Source organism: Mustelus asterias, unplaced genomic scaffold (genome assembly GCF_964213995.1).
Source record: "Mustelus asterias unplaced genomic scaffold, sMusAst1.hap1.1 HAP1_SCAFFOLD_1018, whole genome shotgun sequence".
Lineage (NCBI taxonomy): Eukaryota > Metazoa > Chordata > Chondrichthyes > Carcharhiniformes > Triakidae > Mustelus > Mustelus asterias.
In genome coordinates this window covers 58624-74368 of record NW_027590963.1, presented here as the reverse complement: position 1 = coordinate 74368, position 15745 = coordinate 58624, and the positions used below count along the sequence as shown (strand labels likewise).

Below are 15745 nucleotides of genomic sequence, written 5' to 3'. Positions count from 1 at the left end.
GGCGCTGTGAGGCAGCAGTGCTAACCGCTGTGCCGCTCCATGTGCAGAGGTGTCTCGGAGGGTTTTGGGGCTGGCAGAGATGACACAATGGGATGAATGGCCTCCTCCTGTGCTGGTTTATTTTGAGCGTTCTTTCACAGCTGACGTGCCGTTTTAATGAACTCTTCACAGTCCTGAAGTGAGAGTGTTGTTACCTTTTGCCATTGCTGTGAGGTTGGTGATTAACGGTGTATGATCGTTGCAGGTACTGGGATACCCTGCTGGAAATTCTCTGGCCGAGGTTCGAACACATCCTGGAGTTAAACATCCAGAGCATCCGCAACACGGACCCCCAGAAACTGGGTGCCCTCGACACCCGGCCCCACTATGTAAGCTGCTCTGGTATTGTGTGGCTTTATACTGACAACCTGAACCCTTCAAATTACTGGCTTTGTGTAAACCTCATAGCAACATAGAAACTAGAAGCAGGAGGAGGCCATTCGGCCCTTCCAGCCTGCTCCACCATTCATTCTGATCATGGCTGATCATCGAATTCAATATCCTGATTCCCCTTCCCCCATATCCCTCGATCCCTTTATCCCCAAGAGCAAAATCTAATTTCTTCTTGAAATCAGACAACGTTTTGGCCTCAACTACTTTCTGTGGGAGTGAATTCCACACATTCACCACCCTCTGGGTGAAGAAATTTCTCCTCACCTCAGTTCTAAAAGGTTTACCCTTTATCCTCAAACTATGACCCCCAGTTCTGGACTCCCCCCACCATCGGGAACATTCTTTCTGAAGCTACCCTGTCTAATCCTGTTAGAATTTTATAAGTTTCTATGAGATCCCCCCCCCACTCTTCTAAACTCCAGTGAACATAATCCTAACCGACTTAGTCTCTCCTCATATGACAGACCTGCCATCCCAGGAATCAGCCTGGTAAACCTTCACTGCGCTCCCTCAATAGCAAGGACATCCTTCCTCAGATAAGGACACCAAAAATGCACACAATACTCCAGGTGTGGCCTCACCAACACCCTGTACAATTGCAGCAAAACATCCCTATCCCTATACTCAAATCCTCTCACTATGAGGCCAACACACCATTTGCCTTCTTTACTGCCTGCTGTACCTGCGCGCTTACTCTCAGCGACTGATGCACGAGGACACCAGGGTGTCGCTGAGTATCCACCTCTCTCAATTTACACCCATTCAGGGAATAATTTGCCTTCCGAGTAGAATAAGTTTCAGTTTATTAGTGTTACAAGTAGGTTTACAGTAACACAGTCAGCAGGTTCTGAGAGACTGACCTTGGCTTTGCAGAGAACTGATGTTTATTGCACTGAATATTTTTTGATGAAAGATCTTTATTGAGGTGGCGAGATGGGTGGAGAACTGGCTGGGTCACAGAAGACAGAGGGTGGTAGTGGAAGGGTCTTTTTCCGGCTGGAGGCCTGTGACTCGTGGTGTTCCGCAGGGCTCTGTATTGGGACCTCTGCTGTTTGTGATTTATATAAACGATCTGGAAGAAGGTGTAACTGGGGTGATCAGTAAGTTTGCGGACGACACAAAATTGGCAGGACTTGCAGATAGTGAGGAGCATTGTCAGAAGCTACAGAAGGATATAGATAGGCTGGAAATTTGGGCAAAGAAATGGCAGATGGAGTTCAATCCTGATAAATGCGAAGTGATGCATTTTGGTAGAACTAACGTAGGGGGGAGCTATACGATAAATGGCAGAACCATAAAGGGTGTAGATACGCAGAGGGAACTGGGTGTGCAAGTCCACAGATCCTTGAAGGTGACGTCACAGGTGGAGAAGGTGGTGAAGAAGGCATATGGCATGCTTGCCTTTATAGGACGGGGCATAGAGTATAAAAGTTGGGGTCTGATGTTGCAGATGTATAGAACGTTGGTTCGGCCGCATTTGGAATACTGCGTCCAGTTCTGGTCGCCACACTACCAGAAGGACGTGGCGGCTTTTGAGAGAGAGTGCAGAGGAGGTTTACCAGGATGTTGCCTGGTATGGAAGGGCTTAGTTATGAGGAGACATTGGGTAAACTGGGGTTGTTCTCACTGGAAAGACGGAGGATGAGGGGTGACCTAATAGAGGTGTATAAAATTATGAAAGGCATAGATAGGGTGAACGGTGGGAAGCTTTTCCCCAGGTCGGTGGTGACGTTCATGAGGGGTCATAGGTTCAAGGTGAGGCGGGGGGGAGGTTTAACACGGATATCAGAAGGACATATTTTACACAGAGGGTGGTGGGAGCCTGGAATGCGCTGCCGGGCAAGGTGGTGGAGGCGGACACACTGGGAACGTTTAAGACTTATCTAGATAGCCACATGAACGGAGTGGGAATGGAGGGATACAAAAGAATGGTTTAGTTTGGACCAGGGACCAGGGACCCGAGTTTGATTCCCAGCTCGGGTCACTGTCTGCGGAGTCTGCACATTCTCCCCGTGTCTGCGTGGGTTTCCTCTGGGTGCACCGGTTTCCTCCCACAGTCCAAAGATGTGTAGGTTAGATGGATTGGCCATGCTAAATTGCCCCTTAGTATCCCGGGATGCGTAGGTTAGAAGGCCAAGTGGGGTAATTGTGTGGGTTTATGGGGATAGGGTCTGGGTGGGATTGTTGCTGTTGCAGTCTCGATGGGCCGAATGGCCTCCTTCTGCACTGTAGGGATTCTATGAAGTCGGGGGGGAACCTCCAGGTGGGGGTGTCCCCAGGTATCTGCAGCCCTTGTCCTTCTAGATGGAAGCGGGCGTGGGTTTGGAAGTTGCTGCCTAAGGAGCCTTGGTGAGTTGCTGCAGTGCATCTTGTAGATGGTTCACACGGCTGTTACTGTGCGTCGGGGGTGGAGGGAGTGAGTGTTTGTGGATGGGGGGCCAATCAAGTGGGGCTGCTTTGTCCTGGATGGTGTTGAGCTTCTCGAGTGTTGTTGGAGCTGCAGCATCCAGGCAAGTGGGGAGTGTTCCATCGTTGTGGGTTCTAATGATCTGATTTTGATTGGTGCAGGTCACACGGAGGTATGCAGAGTTTTCTTCAGCCATTGTCAGTATTAATGAAACGTATCCCAATGAGAAGACGCACTCTCTCCTTGGACAGCTACAGGTCAGTTCTGGGTCTGAGGTAACCCCATTGTCTGTGTGAAAGGATTGCGATTGGGCTAATGAGTGTTTCCCATTTCCCAGTGATTCGGGAAGTAAAACCCTTTCAAATTACATCATTATTCCCCCCCTAATATCTCACATCAGCGACTGCACTTATTGTTTCAACTGCACTTTGCTAATTGCTGGGTGTTGTCCTCTGGGGGAAAGTAGTTCTCCCCATCCACTGTGTTCAAACCCCTCTTATTCCCCTCAATTAAATCTCTCCTCAGCCACCTCTGTTCCAAAGGAAAGTAACCCCAGCCCCCTGTATGATGTGTCCCCTTAGATTTGATCTGATTTATTATTGGGATACAGTGAAAAGTATTGTTTCTTGCGCGCTATACAGACAAAGCATACCGTTCATAGAGAAGGAAAGGAGAGGGTGCAGAATGTAGTGATACAGTCATAGCTAGGGTGTAGAGAAAGATCAACTTGATGCGAGGTAGGTCCATTCAAAAGTCTGATGGCAGCAGGAAAAGTAAAGTTTATTTATTTGTCACAAGTAAGGCTTACATTAACACTGCAATGAAGTTACTGTGAAATTTCCCTTGTTGCCACACAGCGCCTGTTCGTGTCAATGCATCTAACCAGAAGCTGCGCTCAAGTTGGTTGGTACGTGTCCTCAGATTTCTGTATCTTTTTCCTGACGGAAGAAGGTGGAAGAGAGAATGTCCGGGGTGCGTGGGGGTCCTTGTTATGATGTCTGCTTTTCCTGAGGCAGCGGGAAGTGTAGCCAGAGTCAATGGATGGGAGGCTGGTTTGCGTGATGGACTGGGCTACGTTCACAACCCTTTGTAGTTCCTTGTGGTCTTGGGCAGAGCAGGAGCCATACCAAGCTGTGATACAACCAGAAAGAATGCTTTCTATGGTGCATCTGTAAAAGTTGGTGAGAGTCGTAGCTGACATGCCAAATTTCCTTAGTCTCCTGAGAAAGTAGAGGCTTTCTTAACTATAGTGTCGGCATGGGGGGGACCAGGACAGGTTGTTGGTGATCTGGACACCTAAAATCTTGAAGCTCTCGACCATTTCTACTTCGTCCCCATTGATGTAGACAGACCTGTATGTTGAAGTGATGCTCTGTCGGAGAGTCGGTGCAGACTCGATGGGCCGAATAGTCTCCTGCACTGTTGGAATTCTATAGACTGACATGTCACATATGCAGCGTACAGCTGAATACAGAAGCTGAAAGTTTAAGTTTATTTATTAGTGTCACAAGTGAGTGGTGCGGTGGCACAGTAGTTAGCGCTGCTACCTCACAGTGCCAGGGACCCAGGTTTAATTCCGGCTTGGGTCACTGTCTGTGTGGAGTCTGCATGTTCTCCCCGTGTCTGCGTGGGTTTCCTCCGGGTGCTCCGGTTTCCTCCCACAGCCCAACGATGTGTGGGTTAGGTTGATTGGCCGTGATAAATTGCCCCTTAGTGTCAAGGGGATTAGCAGGGTAAATACATGGGGTCTGGGTGGGATTGTTGTTGGTGCAGACTCGATGGGCCGAGTGGTCTCCTTTGGCGCTGTCGCGGTTCTGTAGACGTGACATGCCGTATCGGATGCGGTTGAATGCAGAGGCTTTGACATTCACCATTTTGCGATGGTGCTCTCTCCCCTTGCCCCGTTTCCTCAGCTGTGTTTGAATTGTGTTGAGTGTTGGTGGCCAGCTCCCTCGCTGAGTTTGGCAGCGGAAACCCTGCCCTTGTTAACGGGGGGAATGTTTCTTTGCCAGGTGGAGGTGGAGAACTTTGTGCTGAGGATGGCAGCAGAGTTTGCTTCCCGGAGAGAACAGCTCATATTCCTGATCAATAACTACGACATGATGCTGGGCGTCTTAATGGTGAGACTTAACTCTCTCTTTGTTTTCTGACTTTGGCACACCGGTTACCACTTCTCCTCCAGGAGATACAGGTTATTACATAGGAGCAGGAGTAGGCCATTCAGCCCTTCGAGTCTGCCCCCTCCACCCGTCCAATGAGATCACGACTGTGACAATCCTCAACTCCCATTTTCCCGCCTTATCCCCATAACCCTCGATTCCCTTACTGATTAACAATCTGTCTGTCTCAGCCTTGAACATACTCAGTGACCTGGCCTCTACAGCCCTCTGCGGGAAAGAATTCCACAGATTCACTCCCCTCTGAGAGAAGAAATTCCTCCTCATCTCTGTCTTCAATGGGCGACCCCCTCACTCTGAGATGATGCTCTCTGGTCCCAGACATTCCCACAGGGAGAAACAATCTCTCAGCATCTGCCCTATCAAGCACCAAGAATTTTTTGAAATTAATTCGTGGGACATGGGCGTCGCTGGCTGGGCCAGCATTTATTGCCCATCTCTAGTTGCCCTTGGAGGGCAGTTGAGAGTCAATCCCATTGCTGTGTCTCTGGAGTCACATGTAGGCCAGACTGCGTAAAGACGGCAGATTTCCTTCCCTAAAGGACATTAGTGAACCAGATGGGGTTTTCCGACAATCGACAATGGTTTCATGGCCATCAGTAGATTCTTCATTCCAGATATTTTTTTATTGAATTCAAATTCCATTCTGCTGTGGCGGGATTCGAAGCCGGGTCTCCAGAACATTAGCTGAGTTTCTGGATTAATAGTCTAGCGATGATACCACTAGGCCATCGCCTCCCCTCGAATTGCGTGTCCCGCCTGTTGTGTTTGTTTAGCGACGTGGGTTCTCATTGCGGAACTGATTTCTCTGCAGGAGAGAGCGACGGATGACAGCAAGGAGGTGGAAAGTTTCCAGCAACTTCTTGGCGCCCGGACGCAGGTAGGTGCTCCCCCGCCCTGGGGGATTTTGGGAATTGGAAAGGAATGTTCTCTGTCAGATTGTGAAGTTGAGACTGAGTTGGGAATTGTGATTTTCTTCCATATCCCTCCTTTCCTGTCCAGGAGTTTATTGAAGAAATCTTGTCCCCGCCGTTTGGTGGGATGATTGCGTTTGTGAAGGAGACAGAGGTCCTGATAGAAAAGGGTCAAATCGAGAAACTCAAAACAGAGGAAGGTAAGATTACCAGAGCTGCTCCTCAAAAACTAGCTGGAGGCATGTTTTGTTCTGGTGTACTTTTTTTTAGATAATGCCTAATAATGAGGGAAGCCTGCATCGAGGTTCAATAAGATTCTTGCTGAGAATAATTAGGTCAGAGGCTGGGGATCCTGTGGTGAGTAACTCCCCTCCTGACTCCCCAAATCCTGTCCACCATCTACAAAGCACAAGTCAGGAGTGTGATGGAACACTCTCCACTTGCCTGGATGCTGCAGCTCCAACAACACTCGAGAAGCTCAACACCATCCAGGACAAAGCAGCCCCACTTGATTGGCCCCCCATCCACAGACATTCCCTCCCTCCACCACCGACACACAGTGACAGCCGTGTGTACCATCTACAAGACGCACTGCAGCAACTCACCAAGGCTCCTCAGGCAGCACCTTCCAAACCCACGCCCGCTACCATCTAGAAGGACAGGGTAGCAGATACCTGGGGACACCCCCACCTGGAGGCTCCCCTCCGAGTCACTCACCATCCCGACTTGGAAATATATCGGCCGTTCCTTCACTGTCGCTGGGTCAACATCCTGGAGCTCCCTCCCTAACAGCACTGTGGGTGTACCTACACCTCAGGGACTGCAGTGGGTTCAAGGCGGCTCCCCCACCACCTTCTCAAGGGGCAGTTAGGGATGGGCAATAAATGCTGGGTCCGGCCAGTGACGTCCACCTCCTGTGAATGAATGAAAAAAAGAACTAGCCTGGCTCTCTGGGTGACTAGTCCGGTGATAATACCACGAGGACAGCATCTCCCACAGAGCATTGTTGGAACGGGAAAAGTTTTACTACAAGGAATATGGGGAGAGAAGGAAGCAAATTCCAAAATTTCATTCGGGGAGTAGGAGAGGGAGGGAAACGTATGACATTGGGGCCGCGAGACTGGCCTGGGGTTGCAGCAGTTCTGCCAGCCCCTCAGTTCAATGGGCGTATGAATGTGACTAACTCGCACTGTGGCAGCACCTTCTGACTCCTTCCTCCCCTCTCCCTCTCCCCACGCCAGGCAGGGTGGTGCAGCTGGTTCGGGGATTTGCTGCCACCTGGAAACAGTCTGTGGAAAATCTCAGCCAGGACGTCATGAGGTCGTTCACCAACTTCAAGAACGGGACAGGAATCATACAGGTGAGGCTGGGAGCCGACTCCACACTCGGCAGAGAGGCTTTATTCGCGCGCACTCTGTGTACGCGCGCGCGCGCTCTGTGTACGCCCGCGCGCGCGCTCTGTGTACGCCCGCGCGCGCGCTCTGTGTACGCCCGCGCGCGCGCTCTGTGTACGCCCGCGCGCGCGCTCTGTGTACGCCCGCGCGCGCGCTCTGTGTACGCCCGCGCGCGCGCTCTGTGTACGCCCGCGCGCGCTCTCTGTGTACGCCCGCGCGCGCTCTGTGTACGCCCGCGCGCGCGCGCTGTGTACGCCCGCCCGCGCGCGCTGTGTACGCCCGCCCGCGCGCGCTGTGTACGCCCGCCCGCGCGCTCTGTGTACGCCCGCCCGCGCGCTCTGTGTACGCCCGCCCGCGCGCTCTGTGTACGCCCGCCCGCGCGCTCTGTGTACGCCCGCCCGCGCGCTCTGTGTACGCCCGCCCGCGCGCTCTGTGTACGCCCGCCCGCGCGCTCTGTGTACGCCCGCCCGCGCGCTCTGTGTACGCCCGCCCGCGCGCTCTGTGTACGCCCGCCCGCGCGCTCTGTGTACGCCCGCCCGCGCGCTCTGTGTACGCCCGCCCGCGCGCTCTGTGTACGCCCGCCCGCGCGCTCTGTGTACGCCCGCCCGCGCGCTCTGTGTACGCCCGCCCGCGCGCTCTGTGTACGCCCGCCCGCGCGCTCTGTGTACGCCCGCCCGCGCGCTCTGTGTACGCCCGCCCGCGCGCTCTGTGTACGCCCGCCCGCGCGCTCTGTGTACGCCCGCCCGCGCGCTCTGTGTACGCCCGCCCGCGCGCTCTGTGTACGCCCGCCCGCGCGCTCTGTGTACGCCCGCCCGCGCGCTCTGTGTACGCCCGCCCGCGCGCTCTGTGTACGCCCGCCCGCGCGCTCTGTGTACGCCCGCCCGCGCGCTCTGTGTACGCCCGCCCGCGCGCTCTGTGTACGCCCGCCCGCGCGCTCTGTGTACGCCCGCCCGCGCGCTCTGTGTACGCCCGCCCGCGCGCTCTGTGTACGCCCGCCCGCGCGCTCTGTGTACGCCCGCCCGCGCGCTCTGTGTACGCCCGCCCGCGCGCTCTGCGTACGCCCGCCCGCGCGCTCTGCGTACGCCCGCCCGCGCGCTCTGCGTACGCCCGCCCGCGCGCTCTGCGTACGCCCGCCCGCGCGCTCTGCGTACGCCCGCCCGCGCGCTCTGCGTACGCCCGCCCGCGCGCTCTGCGTACGCCCGCCCGCGCGCTCTGCGTACGCCCGCCCGCGCGCTCTGCGTACGCCCGCCCGCGCGCTCTGCGTACGCCCGCCCGCGCGCTCTGCGTACGCCCGCCCGCGCGCTCTGCGTACGCCCGCCCGCGCGCTCTGCGTACGCCCGCCCGCGCGCTCTGCGTACGCCCGCCCGCGCGCTCTGCGTACGCCCGCCCGCGCGCTCTGCGTACGCCCGCCCGCGCGCTCTGCGTACGCCCGCCCGCGCGCTCTGCGTACGCCCGCCCGCGCGCTCTGCGTACGCCCGCCCGCGCGCTCTGCGTACGCCCGCCCGCGCGCTCTGCGTACGCCCGCCCGCGCGCTCTGCGTACGCCCGCCCGCGCGCTCTGCGTACGCCCGCCCGCGCGCTCTGCGTACGCCCGCCCGCGCGCTCTGCGTACGCCCGCCCGCGCGCTCTGCGTACGCCCGCCCGCGCGCTCTGCGTACGCCCGCCCGCGCGCTCTGCGTACGCCCGCCCGCGCGCTCTGCGTACGCCCGCCCGCGCGCTCTGCGTACGCCCGCCCGCGCGCTCTGCGTACGCCCGCCCGCGCGCTCTGCGTACGCCCGCCCGCGCGCTCTGCGTACGCCCGCCCGCGCGCTCTGCGTACGCCCGCCCGCGCGCTCTGCGTACGCCCGCCCGCGCGCTCTGCGTACGCCCGCAGATCAGGGTTTTTATACCAGGGTTCACTCTGATATTTCTTCACACGCTGTGTAAGCAGAGTTCACTCTGTCACTTGCCTCACCAGCTCCCAATGTGACATTCAGATACTGAACGCGATCACTATCTATGTGTGCCTCCTGCGGGTCTCAATAGACAATATATTTTTCCCTCTGTTAAAGATTCTCAGTGATCCCTGTGTGCTGCACTAAACCTGCCTTCATCGCGCCCATCGTTATACAATCCCCACAGTGCAGATGGAGGCCATTTGCCCCATTGGGTCTCCACCAACTCATCAACAGAGCATCCTACCCAGCCTCACCTCCTGTCTGTGTGGAGTCTGCACGTTCTCCCTGTGTCTGCATGGGTTTCCTCTGGGTGCTCCGGTTTACATAAGAACAAAAGAACTAGGAGCAGGAGTAGGCCATCTGGCCCCTCGAGCCTGCTCCACCATTCAATAAGATCATGGCTGATCTTTTCATGGACTCAGCTCCACTTGCCCGCCCGCTCACCATAACCCTTAATTAATGTACTGTTCAAAAATCTATCTATCCTTGCCTTAAAAACATTCAATGAGGTAGCCTCAACTGCTTCACTGGGCAGGGAATTCCACAGATTCACAACCCTTTGTGTGAAAGAGTTCCTCCTCAACTCAGTCCTAAATCTGCTTCCCCCTTATTTTGAGGCTATGCCCCTATTCCTAGTTTCACCCGCCAGTGGAAACAACTTCCCTGCTTCTATCTTATCTATTCCCTTCATAATCTTATATGTTTCTGTAAGATCTCCTCTCATTCTTCTGAATTCCAATGAGTATAGCCCCAGTCTACTCAGTCTCTCCTCATAAACCAACCCTCTCAACTCCGGAATCAACCTCGTGAATCTCCTCTGCACCCCCTCCAGTGCCAGTATATCCTTTCTCAAGTAAGGAGACCAAAACTGTACACAGTACTCCAGGTGTGGCCTCACCAGCACCTTATACAGCTGCAACATAACCTCGCTGTTTTTAAACTCCATCCCTCGAGCAATGAAGGACAAAATTCCCATTTGCCTTCTTAATTACCTGCTGCACCTGCAAACCAACTCCTTGAGATTCCCGCACAAGGACACCCAGGTCCCTCTGCACAGCAGCATGCTGCAATTTTTTACCATTTAAATAATAGTCCATTTTGCTGTTATTCCGACCAAAATGGATGACTCACATTTACCAACATTGTACTCCAGCGGCCAGATCCTCGCCCACTCACTTAGACTATCTATATCCCTTTGCAGACTTTCAGCATCCTCTGCACACTTTGCTCTGCCACCCAGCTTAGTGTCATCTGTGAATTTTGACACACTGCACTTGGTCCCCAACTCCAAATCATCTATGTAAATAGTAAACAATTGCGTCCCAACACTGATCCCTGAGGCACACCACTAGTCACTGATCGCCAACCAGAAAAACACCCATTTACCCCCACTCCTTGTTTTCTGTTAGTTAACCAATCCTCTATCCATGCTAATACATTACCCGTAACACTGTGCACCTTTATCTTATGTAGCAGTCTTTGGTGCGGCACCTTGTCAGATGCCTTCTGGAAATCCAGATACACCACATCCACAGGTTCCCCATTGTCCACTGCACATGGAATGTTCTCAAAGAATTCCAGCAAATTAGTCAAACATGACCTGCCCTTCATGAACCCATGCTGCGTCTTACCAATGGGACAATTTATATCCAGATGTCTCGCTATTTCTTCCTTGATGATAGGTTCAAGCATTTTCCCTACTACAGAAGTTAAGCTAACCGGCCTATAGTTACCTGCCTTTTGTCGACCTCCTTTTTTAAACAGTGGCGTCACATTTGCAGTTTTCCAATCTGCGGGAACCACCCCAGAGTCCAGCGAATTTTGGGTAAATTACCACTAGTGCATTTGCTATTTCCCCCGCCATCTCTTTTAGTACCCTGGGATGCATTCCATCGTGACCAGGAGACTTGTCTACCTTTAGCCCCATTAACTTGTCCAACACTACCTCTTTCGTGATAATGATAGTTTCTAGGTCCTCACCTGCCATAGCCTTCCTGTCATCAATTTTTGGCATGTTATTTGTGTTTTCCACTGTGAAGACCGACACAAAATACCTGTTCAATGCCTCAGCCATTTTCTCATTTCCAGTTATTACATCCCCCTTCTCATCCTCTAAAGGACCAATGTTTACTTTCGCCACTCTTTTCGTTTTATATATTTGTAGAAACTCCCACAGTCCAGAGATGTGTAGGTTAGGAGGATTGGCCATGCTAAATTACCCATTAGTGTCCCGGGATGTGTAGGTTAGAGGGATTGGCCATGCTAAATTGCCCCTTAGTGTCCCGGGATGTGTAGGTTAGAGGGATTGGCCATGCTAAATTGCCCCTTAGTGTCCCAGGATGTGTAGGTTAGAGGGATTGGCCATGCTAAATTGCCCCTTAGTGTCCCGGGATGTGTAGGTTAGGGAATGAGAGCGGAAGAAATCTGGGGTTACGGGGATGCGATTGTTGTCAGTGTATAGTCGATGGGCCGAACAGCCACGTCCTGGTGCTGTCCGAGGCTTCTCACTGTGCCAGGACTGGTGGGTAAGGGCCCTGTCCTGGTGCTGTCCGAGGCGCCTCACTGTGCCAGGACTGGTGGGTAAGGGCCCTGTCCTGGTGCTGTCCGAGGCCTCTCACTGTGCCAGGACTGGTGGGTAAGAGCCCTGTCCTGGTGCTGTCCGAGGCCTCTCACTGTGCCAGGACTGGTGGGTAAGGGCCCTGTCCTGGTGCTGTCCGAGGCCTCTCACTGTGCCAGGACTGGTGGGTAAGGGCCCTGTCCTGGTGCTGTCCGAGGTCTCTCACTGTGCCAGGACTGGTGGGTAAGGACCCTGTCCTGGTGCTGTCCGAGGCGCCTCACTGTGCCAGGACTGGTGGGTCAGGGCCCTGTCCTGGTGCTGTCCGAGGCCCCTCACTGTGCCAGGACTGGTGGGTAAGAGTCCTGTCCTGGTGCTGTCCGAGGTGCCTCACTGTGCCAGGACTGGTGGGTAAGGGCCCTGTCCTGGTGCTGTCCGAGGCCCCTGACTGTGCCAGGACTGGTGGGTAAGGGCCCTGTCCTGGTGCTGTCCGAGGCCTCTCACTGTGCCAGGACTGGTGGGTAAGAGCCCTGTCCTGGTGCTGTCCGAGGCCTCTCACTGTGCCAGGACTGGTGGGTAAGGACCCTGTCCTGGTGCTGTCCGAGGCCTCTCACTGTGCCAGGACTGGTGGGTAAGAGCCCTGTCCTGGTGCTGTCCGAGGCCTCTGACTGTGCCAGGACTGGTGGGTAAGAGCCCTGTCCTGGTGCTGTCCGAGGCCTCTCACTGTGCCAGGACTGGTGGGTCAGGGCCCTGTCCTGGTGCTGTCCGAGGCCTCTCACTGTGCCAGGACTGGTGGGTAAGGGCCCTGTCCTGGTGCTGTCCGAGGCCTCTCACTGTGCCAGGACTGGTGGGTCAGGGCCCTGTCCTGGTGCTGTCCGAGGCCTCTCACTGTGCCAGGACTGGTGGGTAAGAGCCCTGTCCTGGTGCTGTCCGAGGCCTCTCACTGTGCCAGGACTGGTGGGTAAGGACCCTGTCCTGGTGCTGTCCGAGGCCTCTCACTGTGCCAGGACTGGTGGGTAAGAGCCCTGTCCTGGTGCTGTCCGAGGCCTCTGACTGTGCCAGGACTGGTGGGTAAGGGCCCTGTCCTGGTGCTGTCCGAGGCCTCTCACTGTGCCAGGACTGGTGGGTCAGGGCCCTGTCCTGGTGCTGTCCGAGGCCTCTCACTGTGCCAGGACTGGTGGGTCAGGGCCCTGTCCTGGTGCTGTCCGAGGCCTCTCACTGTGCCAGGACTGGTGGGTAAGGGCCCTGTCCTGGTGCTGTCCGAGGCCTCTCACTGTGCCAGGACTGGTGGGTCAGGGCCCTGTCCTGGTGCTGTCCGAGGCCTCTCACTGTGCCAGGACTGGTGGGTAAGAGCCCTGTCCTGGTGCTGTCCGAGGCCTCTCACTGTGCCAGGACTGGTGGGTAAGGGCCCTGTCCTGGTGCTGTCCGAGGCCTCTCACTGTGCCAGGACTGGTGGGTAAGGGCCCTGTCCTGGTGCTGTCCGAGGCCTCTGACTGTGCCAGGACTGGTGGGTCAGGGCCCTGTCCTGGTGCTGTCCGAGGCCTCTGACTGTGCCAGGACTGGTGGGTAAGGGCCCTGTCCTGGTGCTGTCCGAGGCCTCTGACTGTGCCAGGACTGGTGGGTCAGGGCCCTGTCCTGGGCCGTGGCCTAACCACAGGGCCCGTTTTGTGACAGCGTTTTACACCCTTGCGGGCACCTCACCGTTAATCGGTTAGATAGTAACTGACTTTACGTTGCACTGTTACAGGGAGCCCTGACCCAGCTGATCCAGTACTATCACCGGTTCCACAAGGTCCTCTCTCAGCCTCCGTTCAAGAACCTTCCCGTCCGCTCGGACCTCATCAACATCCACCACCTGATGGTGGAGGTGAAGAAACATAAACCTAACTTCTAACCGTCTGCACCGCTTCCTCTCTCACCTCCTCTCTGTGTGATGTTGGCACCGTAGGTGCGAGGGGGGTGAATGTATTCGGCTGAACGTGTGACGGTGGTGGCAGGGACTGTCCCTGTGCCACCGCGATGAGGGACCGGGGAAGCCAAACTGCCCACAAGCTGCCAGCCTCGGTCACCGGGTGCCTCTCCCTGAGCCTCCTGATAGCTGGAGTTGTAAATAGTCATATGAAGGGGTGGGGGGGGGGGGGGGGGGGCGGCGGGGGAGCAGATTGGGGGTGAGGGTGGTACCTGCGGGATTGGATCCGAATGCTCTACAGGTGGGACGGGGCAGACGGCACATCCTGACAGCTCTCCCGCTTTCTGTGACCATTTCAGCTGACAAAGAATTAAAACGATGGAACCAAACCTTGTGTTTAGCTGGTGGTTGTGAAATGTTCTGTGATCAGAGACGGCGCTAGATTTTTAAAATATATTCAGTCTGTGCGAACGGGTGTCGCTGGCGGGCCAGCATTTACTGCCCATCCCTAGATGTCCTTGGAGGGTAATTGAGAGTTGCTCACATTACTGTGTCCCTGGAGTCTCATGTAGGCCAGACCGGGTAAGGATGGCAGATTTCCTTCCCTAAAAAGCATTCATGACATTTTTCTCTGGAGCGTAGGAGGCTGAGGGGTGACCTTATAGAGGCCTATAAAATAATGAGGGGCACAGATCAGCGAGATAGTCAAGATCTTTTCCCAAAGGTCGGGGAGTCTAAAACTAGAGGGCATAGGTTTAAGGTGAGAGGGGAGAGATACAAAAGGGTCCAGAGGAGCAATTATTTCACACAGAGGGTGGTGAGTGTCTGGAACGAGCTGCCAAAGGCAGTAGTAGAGACGGGTACAATTTTGTCTTTTGAAAAGCATTTAGATAGTTACATGGGTACGATGGGTATAGAGGGATATGGGCCAATTGGGACTAGCTTAGGGGTTAAAAAAAGGAGCAGCATGGACAAGTTGGGCCGAAGGGCCTGTTTCCATGCTGTAAATCTCGATGACTCTAGTGAACCAGATGGGTTTTCCGACAATCGACAATGGTTTCATGGTCATCAGTAGATTCTTAATTCCAGATACTTTTTATTGAATTCAAATTCCACCATCTGCCGTGGCGGGATTCGAACCCGGGTCCCCAGAACACTAGCTGAGTTTCTGGATAAATAGTCTAGCGATGATTGGGCCATCGCCTAGTGGTATTATGTGGATATTTCTTTGGCCACCATGCTTTGTGGGTGAAAACTGGCAGCGTTCACTCAGGGTGACCCAGTGTAAAGAGTCGGAAGCTGCCGTGGAGAATTACACACAATCATTATGGGCAGGAGGAGGCCATTCAGCCCATCGAATCTGCACTGGCTGGCTGAAGGAGCATCCTACCCTGCCCCACTCCACTGCCTTTTCCCCGTAACCCTGCACAAAGCTTTCAGAGCTTGTTACAGAGGAGAATGAGTACCTGCCGCAGATTCGAACCCGGGTCTCTCAGAGAGGGAGAGACACGCAGGGAAGGTACAGGAGAGCAGAAACATCAAAAGTCACCTTCTTTACCAAGGCCTCGCCACCCTCTTTCCCGATTATAGGAATACAACAGGATAAACAGGAGTTTTCTCAGAGACATAAATGCGAGGTGATGCATTTTGGTGGATCGAACCAGGGCAGGACTTACGCAGTTAATGGTAGGGCGTTGGGGAAAGTTACAGAACAAAGAGATCTAGGGGTACATGTTCATAGCTCCTTGGGGTGGTACGGTGCCTCAGTGGGTAGCTCTGCTGCCTCACAGCGCCAGGGACTCGGGTTCGATTCCCGGCTTGGGTCACTGTCCGTGCGGAGTCTGCACGTTCTCCCCGTGTCTGCGTGGGTTTCCTCCGGGTGCTCCAGTTTCCTCCCACACTCCAAAGATGTGTGGCTCAGGTTGATTGGCTGTGCTAAATTGACCCTAGTCTGAGGGGGATTAGCAGGTTAAAGTGTGAGGCTACAGGAATAGGGCCTGGGTGGGATTATGGTTGGTACAT

The 15745-nt window shown here is 54.8% G+C and overlaps 1 protein-coding gene across 2 annotated transcripts in view; it reads left to right on the top strand.

Annotated features, from left to right (window-relative positions):
- The window catches only part of vps52 (VPS52 subunit of GARP complex), a 53793-nt gene extending 39681 nt beyond the window's left edge, over positions 1–14112 (top strand). For both annotated transcript variants that reach the window (XM_078205819.1, XM_078205818.1), the window contains 7 exons: positions 245–368; positions 3001–3096; positions 4852–4959; positions 5831–5896; positions 6019–6130; positions 7172–7290; positions 13562–14112. In XM_078205819.1, coding sequence (XP_078061945.1) covers positions 245–368; positions 3001–3096; positions 4852–4959; positions 5831–5896; positions 6019–6130; positions 7172–7290; positions 13562–13708 — 772 coding nt within the window. In that variant the 3' untranslated portion in view covers positions 13709–14112. The remainder of the gene's footprint in view (positions 1–244; positions 369–3000; positions 3097–4851; positions 4960–5830; positions 5897–6018; positions 6131–7171; positions 7291–13561) is intronic.
- Positions 14113–15745: the final 1633 nt, after the last annotated feature.